The 12596-nt window shown below is 34.3% G+C and overlaps 1 protein-coding gene across 1 annotated transcript; it reads right to left on the bottom strand.

Annotated features, from left to right (window-relative positions):
• Nucleotides 1-2857: 2857 nt before the first annotated feature.
• On the bottom strand, nt 2858-7391 carry LOC145137230 (DNA replication licensing factor MCM6-like). Its single transcript, XM_079071370.1, has 17 exons — nt 7090-7391; nt 6829-6981; nt 6625-6750; nt 6191-6547; nt 5895-6093; nt 5744-5821; nt 5429-5658; nt 5243-5357; nt 5070-5144; nt 4829-4969; nt 4547-4750; nt 4295-4456; nt 4016-4071; nt 3716-3810; nt 3466-3588; nt 3181-3311; nt 2858-3087 (listed from the first exon to the last, which is right to left on the bottom strand). Exons 1-17 carry the CDS (start codon nt 7155-7157, stop codon nt 2965-2967), a joined length of 2436 nt encoding a protein of 811 aa, XP_078927496.1. The 5' UTR covers nt 7158-7391; the 3' UTR covers nt 2858-2964.
• Between the last annotated feature and the right edge of the window lie 5205 nt (nt 7392-12596).

Here is a 12596-nt window from a genome sequence, read left to right as displayed (position 1 = left end):
ATATATAAAAAATAACTTACGCTTTTAAAATAATAATTTTCTTATCAGCTATTTATGAAAGTAGAAAAGAAGTAAAGAACTATATGAAGATCAAGCCCAATCTATTTTCTTCCTTTTAAAGTAATTAAACTTTTGAAATTATTTTTATTTGATGGCTTAATTTCTTGTAGGTTTTAAAGCTCATTAAATTTATTAAGTTTTAATAAAGTTGATATTACGACAAAACCTTAAGGCACAAAAACTTAATCAAAAGGCAAAAATGTAAGACTAAAAGTGTCAAATTCAGCAAACTTTTGTGGTAAAAACCTAAAGCCTAAAAAAATACTATTCCTAAGCTCCTTTGGATTATATATATATATATATATATATATATATATATATATATATATATATATATATAATGGGTCAAAAAGGGGGACAAAACAACAACCGTGAATTGTATATTGTCTTCATCCTCAGCGTCCCTCTTCCTATTTCTTATGTCAGCATCTCTTCTCCCATCACAAATGTGAACAAGGAATCAATGTTATTGACTATCCCCACAAAAAAAATTTGCAGATAGATGTTACTTAGAGAAATATGATTGACAGAAAAATGTGGAAAATGATGAAAAATGAAACCCCTACACTGGATTGGCAATAAAGGCAAGGCGATAAGAAAGGTCTTTAACTCCCAAAATCCGGAGGCCTTTAACACCTTCTTGAACAGTGCCAGTGGTATCACGTTTACTACCACCATCTCTACGAACTTCAGCTCTTTCTCCAGGAGCTGCCAATACGAAAATGTCAGGTATCACAACCACAGTGCCAGTAAAGATCACCCTTCAAAGTGAAGTATAAAAGTTAAAAGAGTTATGATCTACATCTTTGTAAAGAAACGAAAAAGGTGTGTGAATTTACATGCGTGTCACCAGCCCTAGCCTGTTCAACAATGTCATGGCGAAGAATGACATCTAATGATTTAGGAAGGGATCCTGTAGGTATTTCTTTTGATGTTTCCTGCATCCTGACCCTCTGCCAATCTGCAAATTTACTTTCTTGTCGAAGAAGTGCCCAGTTTCCTTTCTTTGAGCACATAGCATTAATACATATCATGGGCTCAGTGTATTTATACTGTTGCTCAACATTTTTGATGATGGTTCCACAATCCAAGCACTTGAAAGTTCCCTGAAGGAGGTATGGTCTAACCTCACTAGTACGAATCACCACTCCTGTAACTGATACTAGTCTGCCTATCTCCGATGTGCTCAGTTCCCTCGATCTTTATATATTAAAAATTGAAATCTTCAAACAAATGGTGGAAAAAGTAGTAGTGAATTGATAATAGTAGAAGAAAATATACCTTTTTATGACAGGTAAATTATAAAAGGCAATGTTGATATCCTTATTTGGGTTGTCGTGAGTTATGAAGGTGGGTTTCTGACCCATTACAAACCTCTTACATGCGTTCTGACCTATTATATTAGTCTTGCGATAAATTTTAGTAAAATTTTACTAGAAACATGAAAGTGTACCTCAAATATTCATCAGAAATGGCTTTCTGCAGAACATCGTTGAACCGCATAACATGAGAGAAATCGATTAACATGGTGCTGGACTCGTTTGGTCTCATTGCTTCGATTTCCGATTCATAGAAAGGTTCCCACGAATTGACATCTAATCTAAAACTGTAACGATAATAAAATAAAATAAAATAAAAAAGGACCAAAACTTGTCAAATAACATGAATTGCATCAATTTGTTTTGGATCTACACGAAAAACCTGATGCGGTACCTCTTAAGAAACTCCAAGAAGATATTATCGACCTTAGCTGCTTTCTCGTCGGTGAAATATGCGCCGCCGAAAGAATCCATATTGTTGCCTAGCTACTGCCTTCCTCAAGTTTTTTTTTTTTTTTTTTTTGCAGAACTGTGGAAGTGAATTCGTTGATCGGGAAGTAGATGAATGAATGAGTGTATGCACTTTTTGGGGGGAAAATAAGGAGTGCATGTTAGGGTTTCCCGCCACATCTCGCGGGCTGGGCCGCCATGACCCGATGCTCCGAATTCCGACCCAAGTCGATATTAAAATAAATCGATGTAAAAGATGTTCTATTCACTGCAAATTTAGGTAACTAAAAAATGGTCAATGTATATGAAATCAAATAAGAGTGTTTATAATATATAAAAAATAACTTACGCTTTTAAAATAATAATTTTTCTCATCAACTATTTATGAAAGTAGAGAAGTATATGAAGCAGAAGCCCAATCTATTTTGCACGTTTTAAAGGTAATTAAAGTTTTGAAATTATTTTTATTTGATGGCTTAACTTTTTGTAGGTTTTAAAGGTCATTAAATTTATTAAGTTTTAATAAAGTTGATATTACGGACAATAATAACAGGTTTTTATTTTTTATTTTTTTCTTATTTAAGGTTGTTAGAAAAAAATTATATCAGCACCTCTTTTGCGTTTTCATTCCTACTTTTTCTTATTTCCATTTTGAGTCCTCGGTTGGTTTGTTTGACTTTCAATTTATAGTTTTCGGCAATTTAAGTCCCTCTGCTAATTTTCTATTGTTATCATTCTCATACTTTATAAGCAACTGAAGCTAATTTTCTATTGTTATCATTCTCATACTTTATAAGCAACTGAAGCTGCTTGAGATACATGATGAATAATAAGAATTTATTTATGATACCTTTCATATAAGAATCAAGAAACTATCCAAATCGGTATATTAATTGTTTACACTAATAGTTATTTATTATAGTGAATGATGATAAATTAGTGGTGAAGGATATATATATATATATATATATATATATATATATATATATATATATATATATATATATATATATTGTGGCCAAAGAAAATAAATTAAAACTTTGTACTAAAACAACCATTTGGAGGATATATCCATAGAAATCAAGACTTTTAATCAATTGAACAACATTTGAAAGCAAAGCATGTTAAATGCATTTTAATGAATAACATAGTTAGGTGCCACAGCAAGAATCCTGTTGTTTCGAGAAGAACGTACTCCATCATCCCCTTGTGCCTCGTCATCTACCACTATCAGATGCCCCTCCCTTCTCACCAAACTCTGCATCAATATATACCCAAACAAACATTCTTTTCAGATTTTTTTTATGATGAACTAACTACAACACTGTAGTTTTAGAAAGGATTTGATTACCTCTATGATAGCTTTAATCTTGGTGACTTCAGCCTTTGCCTCTTCCATGGAGCTGTAGTTGTTCTTCTCATTCTGTTGACCCACATACCACTGTATCAGATCCCTTTGCCTCATTCCAGCTAACCCACTCCCTGAAATCAAGAAATCAACCAACATGTGTATATTTAAGAGGTTTTCATATTGTAGTTTTGAAAATTACATGGAGGTGAAAGAAGAAAGTAGAATTGTATAACAGAATGAAGGTGTGTTACTGTTATGTTAATATGATGCAAAAAGAAAAGATACCATCTTGCATAACAGTTTCCTCATGTTGTCTAAGACGCATGACAAGGGCTTGAGTCACTCTCTGAAAGTATTCATCTGTTATCACAAGTTTCTTCCCTTCCTGTTCCTGCCCTTGTCCATTTTCTGCACAAACACAAACACAAATTAAATAAATAAAGAAAATTTCAATTACAGTTGTTAATTTCTATCCAAGATCCAAATAACATTTCTAGTTTCTATCCATCTTCTCCAGAGCAAAATAAATAGCAACCTGGTTGCTCGTTATTGGCATCTGCTGTCTGTGGTTCAACATCACCATCTCCATCTTCTTGGAACTCGGTCAAATCAATCTCAGTTGACTCCACACTGCAGGTTCCTCCAATACATAGTAATTAGTGATACAATCAATAAATAAACACAAATGGTCCCTATGGTTTGGGGTAATTTGCACCTTCGGTCCCTAACTTATATTTTTTTAACTCTTGTTTTTGTTACGCGCTTGGTCCCTGTCTTAACCTAAAAAGACTATTATTTAAATAGGGAAAAATAATTACTCATAAATAAAACATGCCTGATTACTGAAGTTTTTAGAAGTCTTGTTGCTAACTTAACATGGCGAGGGTGAACCTGAAACAGAATACACACACAATTTGGAGCAAACTTAGCACACAAGTCACAATAAAAATTGCAACTTTTAGTAACACTTAAAAAGATGAAACAAGAAAAGACGAGAATGCCCCTCATCATTAAAAAGATGCAATCTTTAGTAACACTTAAAAAGGTGTTTGTTTGCTACTTGTGGTATTTATTTGTTATGCAAAGACCAAGATATGTAAAAAAAATTGTTTACCTCATCATCGAGGTGACACCTGGCAATTGCCTCTGAAAGTCTGATTAGAGCCTCCAACTGTCTAACTGTCATGCGATATGCAACTCTACTTCCTGGAGCTGTATCACCTCTACGAAGAGCAACATAAGAATCAACCAAAACTTTTCTTGCTTCTACACTTAGCTGCATTAATAAAATTCACAACATTTTATTAGTAAACAAACAAACAAAAAAAAAAAAAAAAAAAAAAAAAAAAAAAAAAAAGACACGGACCTTTGGCTTTTTAGACTTGGCAACTTGAATGTAACGCTTGAGCTGTGCAGTGGTGAAGGCAGGAGCAACAGCATTTTCACGCTTTTGATGAACTCTGACAATGTGAGAGGCGATATGGAAATCTGTTGTGTCATCAGGATCATCAATCATCACATACACCAGGTCAAATCTTGAAAGAATGGCTGGAGGAAGCGCAACATTATACTGCAACATTCTTAAATCTTAATTCAAATTACAGATAGATTCTACCATTATAATTAATTGGATTAGTAAATTTCTGACCTTCAAGGGTTTAGATTTATCATAGCGGCCTCCTGTGGGATTGGCAGCAGCCAAAATTGATGTTCTTGCGTTCAATGTTGCTTGTATTCCTGCTTTTGTGATACTAATTGTTTGTTGTTCCATAGCTTCATGTATTGCAACCTTTTTGATATCAGAATCAGATGGATTAGGAGGTATTATTATTGCATAATAGCAAAAAAAAGAAAATAACATACATTCGTGATGAGTATGAGTACCTTACCTGATCTCTTATATCCATTTTGTCAAATTCGTCAATGCAACAGACACCATTGTCAGCAAGCATCAGTGCACCAGCCTGATAGATAACACAACACATAAACAAGAATTAAAGTGGTGTTTGGAATTTGAAAAAATTGGAATGTTTCAGTATTTAATTTACATATTTTTACATACCTCAATACAAAACTCTCCGGTCTCTGGTTCTTTTGCAACAGTGGCTGTCAATCCAGCAGCAGATGAAGATTTCCCGGATGTGTAAACAGATCTTGAAACTAAGGTTGTTGTGTATCTACAAAAAAAAAAAATTTGTGAAACATTGTATAAAAGAGGATTTAAATATAAATAGATAGAGATGCTTACTTGAGAAACTGAGATTTAGCACAACTAGGATCTCCAACAATACAAACATTGATGTCCCCCCTGAGATTGATCCCTTCATGGGTGAACTTATGAACTCCACCCAAAAGCATAAGCAGAATTGCTCGCTTGATGTCTTGATGTCCAAAAACAGTAGGTGCCATACTATCAACAAGTTTGTTGAAAAAATCAGGGGTATTTCTCATTTCTTTAACCTCAGCTACCTCCTCCGCCTACAATAACAATAAAAAAAATTAAAAACTTAAATTATATATAACTTTAGAGAATTAATTATATATGATGGGTCAATAACCTAACCGTGAATTGTAGATTGTCTTCATCCTCAGCATCCCTCTTCCTATTTCGTATGTCAGCATCTCTTCTCCCATCACAAATCTGAACAAAGAATCAATGTTATAGACTATCCCCACAAAAACAATTGATCGCAATATGATCAAAAATGAAAAACCTGCACTGAATTGGCAATAAAGGCAAGGCGATAAGAAAGGTCTCTAACGCCCAAAGCCCTCAGGCCTTTAACACCTTCTTGAACAGTGCCAGTGGTATCGCGTTTACTACCACCATCTCTACGAACTTCAGCTCTTTCTCCAGGAGCTGCCAATGCGAAAATGTCAGGTATCACAACCACAGTGCCAGTAAAGATCACCCTGCAAAGTGAAGTGAAGTATAAAAGTTAAAAGAGTTATGTTCTAGTTCTACATCTTTGTAAAGAAACAAAAAAGGTGTGTGAGTGAATTTACATACGTGTCACCAGCCCTAGCCTGTTCAACAATGTCATGGCGAAGAATGACATCTAATGATCTAGGAAGGGATCCTGCAGGTATTTCTTTTGATGTTTCCTGCATCCTGACTCTCTGCCAATCTGCAAATTTACTTTCTTGTCGGAGAAGTGCCCATTTTCCTTTCTTTGAGCACATTGCATTAATGCATATCATGGGCTCAGTGTATTTATACTGTTGCTCAACGTTTTTGATGATGGTTCCACAATCCAAGCACTTGAAAGTTCCCTGAAGGAGTTCTGGTCTAACCTCACTAGTGCGAGTCACCACTCCTGTAACTGATACTAGTCTGCCTATCTCAGATGTGCTCAGTTCCCTCAATCTGTACACAAACATACATACAAAATTCAAATCTTCAAACAAATACTAGTAAATTGATAATAGTAGAAGAAAATGTACCTTTTTATCACAGGTAAATTATAAAATGCAATATTGATATCCTTATTTGGGTTGTCGTCGGTTATGAAGGTGGGTTTCTGACCCATTACGAACCTCTTACATGCGTTCTTCAGGTACGACTCAAACCTAAAAGGTGTATCATACAATTCAACAATTTCAAACACAAAAGTCTAGCCAAAAATGAAACAGGAAAGGAAAGTTTACCTCAAATATTCATCAGAAATGGCTTTCTGCAGAACATCGTTGAACCGCATAACATGTGAGAAATCGATGAACATTGTGTTGGACTCGTTTGGTCTCATTGCTTCGATTTCCGATTCATACAAAGGTTCCCTCGAATTCGCATCTAACCTAAAACTGTAACGATAATAAAATTAAATTAGAAAGCAAAGACCAAAACTTGTCAAATAACATGAATTTCATCAATTTGTTTTGGATCTATACAAAAAAACCCTGATGCGATACCTCTTAAGAAACTCCAAGAAGATATTCTCGACCTTCGCTGCTTTCTCGTCGGTGAAATATGAATCCATCTTGTTGGCTAGCTACTGCCTTCCTCAAGTTTTTTTTCTTTTTTTGCTCAACTGTGGAAGTGAATCGTTGATTGGGAAGGATATGAATGAATGTGTGTATGCACTTTTAGGCGGGAGAATAAGCAGAGAGTGTTAGGGTTTCCGCCACATCTCGCGGGCGGGGCCGCTTGACCCGATGCTCCGACCCAAGTGGATTAAAATAAATCGATGCTCCGACCCAAGTGGCAATTGCCTCTGAAAGTCTGATTAGAGCCTCCAACTGTCATTCGATATGCAACTCTACTTCCTGGAGCTGTATCACCTCTACGAAGAGCAACATAATAAATAAACCATTTCATAAAAATAAAAATCTAAGATTAAATTTTCGATCATATTGATTCTATATATACACATCAATATCGATTATGTATATTTGACATGTATAACAAAATAGACAAATTAATAAGGATAATAATAAAAATAATAATAATAATAATAATATCAATTGAAAAAAGTCACCTCATAATAAGTTACTATTAAAAAAGAAAATTTTGTTTTTATTATTGGTTATCTTATTAAATCGGTTCAATTATTTATTTAGTAAACCATTTCTTTTTATATAGTCCCTCCTTTTTTCCAAGTAATAGTATGTAATGTATCATACAATTTTTTATATTTTCTAAATAAAACTACAAAATATCTATTTACTATGATTATATAAAAAAAAATATTAAGGTGAGCATTATGCCAAAAACAAAAAAATAACACAATCCCACCTAAAAAAACAGTTGAATATTAATTAAATACAATAGTATGTCTAAACTATAATACTTTTATACATGGTTAAGCATCAAACTTATAACATTTTTCAAACTAAACAATTATCAAACAATTGGCCTGAATCTAGGACATAAACTATACAACACAAAACCCACATGATTAGGAAGAAATATTGCTAGAACCACAAACCGATGTACAAACAAATTGTATTGGTGAAACTATAGAGTGTCCAATGTGAAATAAATGCAAAAAATAAATCTATATGGTGAAAAAAAACAATTGGTGTACGAAACTAAAAGAGTCATACAATAATAAATAACAACCCACTTTTATTTCTTTGGGTTACATTACTATGCAAGCTACAAATATGGACACCAAGTCATTTAACACGTAATTAAAATTTTCTCCTTAAATACAAGCTTTTATTTCTTGGGAATGTACCAGACTTTGCTAGATATGGATACTCCTATGCTTTTAACACCAAATGGCTTTAGCCAGGTGTAGTAATTCCTGCAAAGAATGGAAAAGTCAAGAAAAATACAAATATTACAAGTTTAATCATATATATTAACAGTAACAAACATCAAAAATAATGTTGAATCAACCATTTTTATCAAAGATGGTTACATTTTGAAGCACCACAAATTTGAATTTTCAACATAATCATAGTTCAATCCAAGATAGTTGACTTGCCACCACCAATCAGACCCATATCATATATCGATGAACTCAAGTATGTTTAGAGGGACTTGAAGATTAATGATCAAGGAAAGTGTAGAGATTTTTTGTGTAAATTGAATTGATATCACTATTTGTTGCACTCAAAGAAAATAAAGGAAATCCTTTTTACAACATAAGAATAGACATCGATTAATCAAAAATAAATATGTGGAGATATGAAATTTTATACCTAGCTAGATCCTTCAACAAAAAAACATGATTGAAGAGATGAAGTTCAAGAGGATTTCAAGTGAGATACAACTGACAGATGGTAGAGGAGAATGTAGCAACAACTTTTCTGACCTCGCCAAAACCATAGTAGATTCAAAAACCAAATAAAACCATCACAAACATGTGAATTTGATTGACTAACAAAAATGTCATGGTAGGAAAAAGAAGAGGAAACCCCAACTCAACGTACCTAAATAAGATCACCAGAACACATGTTGGGAGCATAATACACACAAACTTGACTTTTGATGCGCCATTGTTTTGTTGCACCATATAATCAGTCAACGTGGAAGTAATTAAGCATGTAGAAACGTTACGGGAGGAAAAAGAACGACAAATGTACTTCGAAAAGAAAAGTATTTTGTACATTTCTTGGTACAAAAAACCGTTATTTGCATAGTTTTGGGAAAAATCTTACAAAATGGTCGATCATCAAATTAGTATATGCCCTTGAACGTTTCATCTTCACCTTGTGGTTGGAGGTGTGAATGGAGGGAGCATGTCCAGAAGGATGGTGACATTGGTAGATCGTGGCGAATGATCATCGTCGTCGTGGTGGATGAAGGCGGTCGGTTTAGCAGCAACACAAGAGTGGTGGTTGGTGGTGGTTGTCGGATTGTGTAGTTAGGGTTTCCAAGAAACAAATTTGGGGAGATTGCACAATAGAATGGGAGGCAGAGAAAATGTGGCGGGGACACGGGGGTAAGATTTTGTGGTTAGATTTCCAGATGAAGAACCCAATTTTATGTTCTTCCGATGGGGAAGAAGGCGAGATTCAAGAGATAAGGTGTCAAAATTAGGGTGGTGGTTCTTGACGGAGAATAAAAGCATAGCGACAGTTGCATTCTTGGCAGAAAGGAAAAGTAGTGGCTCGCATGAGTGTTGGTGGAGGTCACCGGTTAAGGGTTAAGGAAGGGTTAAGTAAGACAGGAGGAGGAGAGTGGCCATAGTGATTGCGTTAACAAATGATGGATATGGTTGGGGCGGCATCATTCGTTTTTGAAGAGAAAATATGAGAGAGGGCGTGTACCAATTAACTCCTTGAATTATGCATAAATATAGGTGCAATGATATGGGATAATATAAGAACCCAACAAAATTTTGTAAACTTTTGAATTATTCTCCCTATTAGGGGTGGAAATCGGTTCGGTTTACGGTTTTTTCGGTTTCCTCGAATCGATTTCCTTGGTTTGAAAATTTTTTTAGTCCAATTCGAAAACCGAACCAAATCGAATTCAAATTTTCCAAACCAAACCGAAAACCGAATTCTGATTCGGTTTGAAAACCGAGGAAACCAAATATTACCTAAAAATAAAAACTAGTGTTGCAATTTTCCAAACATAAATTGCAATGCTTTAAACATAGAAACCTGAAGTTGCAAACATAAATATTAAAATTTCATACAAAAAATCCAAACATAAATTACAATGCTTTTAACATATAATTATTGTTTCTATTTAATATATAAATATATAATATATTTTTAAATTAATTAATTTATAAATTCGGTTTTTCGGTTTGGTTTGGTCTAAACTTCATGAGACCGAAACTCGAACCAAAAACCAAATTCACAAATTCGGGTTGGTTTCAAATCAAACAAAAAACCGAATTTGAATATGGTTTGGTCTGAAATCGATTTCAGTTCGATTTGGTTTTCGGTTTTTTTGGTTTGGAACCAAATAATTACCACCCTACTCCCTATCCATCCGTAATTAAGGAATTTGAAATTTTCCTGACTTGTTTACTTCTTCAAATTTAATATTATTTTATTCATAACTATTTGTACTTTAAGCTTAGAGATTTGTACGTCTTAAAAAAATATTATTATTATATTGAATCTATTTATAGAAATAGTGGGATTTCTTTTATAAGATAGTAAAGATATATATAATGGGTCAAAAAGGGGACAAAACAAGAACCGTGAATTGTAGATTGTCTTCATCCTCAACGTCCCTCTTCCTATTTCTTATGTCAACATCTCTTATCCCATCACAAATCTGAACAAGGAATCAATGTTATTGACTATCCCCACAAAAACAATTTGCAGATAGATGTTCCTTAAAGAAATATGATTGACAAAAAAAATGTGGAAAATGATGAAAAATGAAAAACCTGAATTGGCAATAAAGGCATGGCGATAAGAAAGGTCTCTAACTCCCAAAGCCCGGAGGCCTTTAACACCTTCTTGAACAGTGCCAGTGGTATCACGTTTACTACCACCATCTCTACGAACTTCAGCTCTTTCTCCAGGAGTTCCCAATGCGAAAATGTCAAGTATCACAACCATAGTGCCAATAAAGATCACCCTGCAAAGTGAAGTGTAAAAGTTAAAAGAGTTATGTTCTACATCTTTGTAAAGAAACAAAAAAGGTGTGTGAATTTACATACGTGTCACCAGCCCTAGCCTGTTCAACAATGTCATGGTGAAGAATGACATCTAATGATCTAGGAAGGGATCCTGCATGTATTTCTTTTGATGTTTCCTACATCCTGACCCTCTGCCAATCTGGAAATTTACTTTCTTGTCGAAGAAGTGCCCAATTTCCTTTCTTTGAGCACATAGCATTAATGTATATCATGGGCTCAATGTATTTATACTGTTGCTCAACATTTTTGATGATGGTTCCACAATCCAAGCACTTGAAAGTTCCCTGAAGGAGTTATGGTCTAACCTCACTAGTACGAGTCAGCACTCCTGTAACTGATACTAGTCTACCTATCTCAGATGTGCTCAGTCCCCTCAATCTGTATATATTAAAAATTGAAATCTTCAAACAAATGGTGGAAAAGTAGTAGTGAATTTATAATAGTAGAAGAAAATGTACCTTTTTATGACAGGTAAATTATAAAATGCAATGTTGATATCCTTATTTGGGTTGTCGTCAGTTATGAAGGTGGGTTTCTGACCCATTACAAACCTCTTACATGCGTTCTTCGGGTACGACTCAAACCTAAAAGGTGTATCATACAATTTCAACAATTTCATACACAACAGTCTTGCGAAAAATGTTACAAAAATTTTACTCGAAACAGGAAAGTTTACCTCAAATATTCATCAGAAAGGGCTTTCTGTCACACCCCAAAACCAAGAACGGCGGAAACGTTCTGGGGCGGAGGACGTCATGTAAAGTATCAGAACAATGCAAAGTAGTAAACAAGCAACAACATCATCCATTGCATTAATAGTATAATTTTAAATACAAGTGTGTTCTTTCATAGAATAAAACAATATAATGAATATTCAAAATAAAAGACGAGTCTTGACTGCTCCGTCTTCACAAAACCTGGTCATCGTACCTGTCTATTGGTGACCTGAGAATACAAGTTATTTTGAAAGCGAGTATCAGCATAAAGCTGGCGAATTCATAAGTATTTAATGTCATTATTGGTAAATAAAACTTGTAATAAAAGACTTGAATTGTTTTGAGGAAAAGTTTGTATAAGTATGAAAACCCTAGAAAATCCCATATTTCCTACTAGTATAAAAAGTAGTCTTCTACCAAGACCCGAATGAAAGTAAGTAAATAGTCTTCTAACGAGACCCGCTGAAAGTAAGTAAGTAGTCTTCTCACGAGACCCGCTCTAAGTAAGTAAGTAAGTAGTCTTCTCACGAGACCCGCTGTAGGTAAGTAAGTAGTCTTCTCACGAGACCCGCTGAAAGTAAGTAATAATGTGATTGATAGTCCCCATACTAAAAGTTCTCCATAGAAGAGATTCTGGGAAACTAAA

Source organism: Lactuca virosa, chromosome 9 (assembly GCF_052849685.1).
Source record: "Lactuca virosa cultivar CGN04683 chromosome 9, Lactuca_virosa_CGN04683_v6, whole genome shotgun sequence".
Classification (NCBI taxonomy): Eukaryota; Viridiplantae; Streptophyta; class Magnoliopsida; order Asterales; family Asteraceae; genus Lactuca; species Lactuca virosa.
This window is presented reverse-complemented; position numbering and strand designations above follow the sequence as displayed.

Excerpts from the sequence above, each read along its gene's own strand:
- LOC145137230 (XM_079071370.1), bottom strand. The coding sequence starts at position 7,157 with ATGGATTCATATTTCACCGACGAGAAAGCAGCGAAGGTCGAGAATATC. Across the intron at positions 5,659-5,743 it reads AAGACAATCTACAATTCACG|GCGGAGGAGGTAGCTGAGGT; the intron begins GTTAGGTTATTG and ends TTGTTATTGTAG. Across the intron at positions 4,970-5,069 it reads AAATGGATATAAGAGATCAG|GTTGCAATACATGAAGCTAT; the intron begins GTAAGGTACTCA and ends GATATCAAAAAG.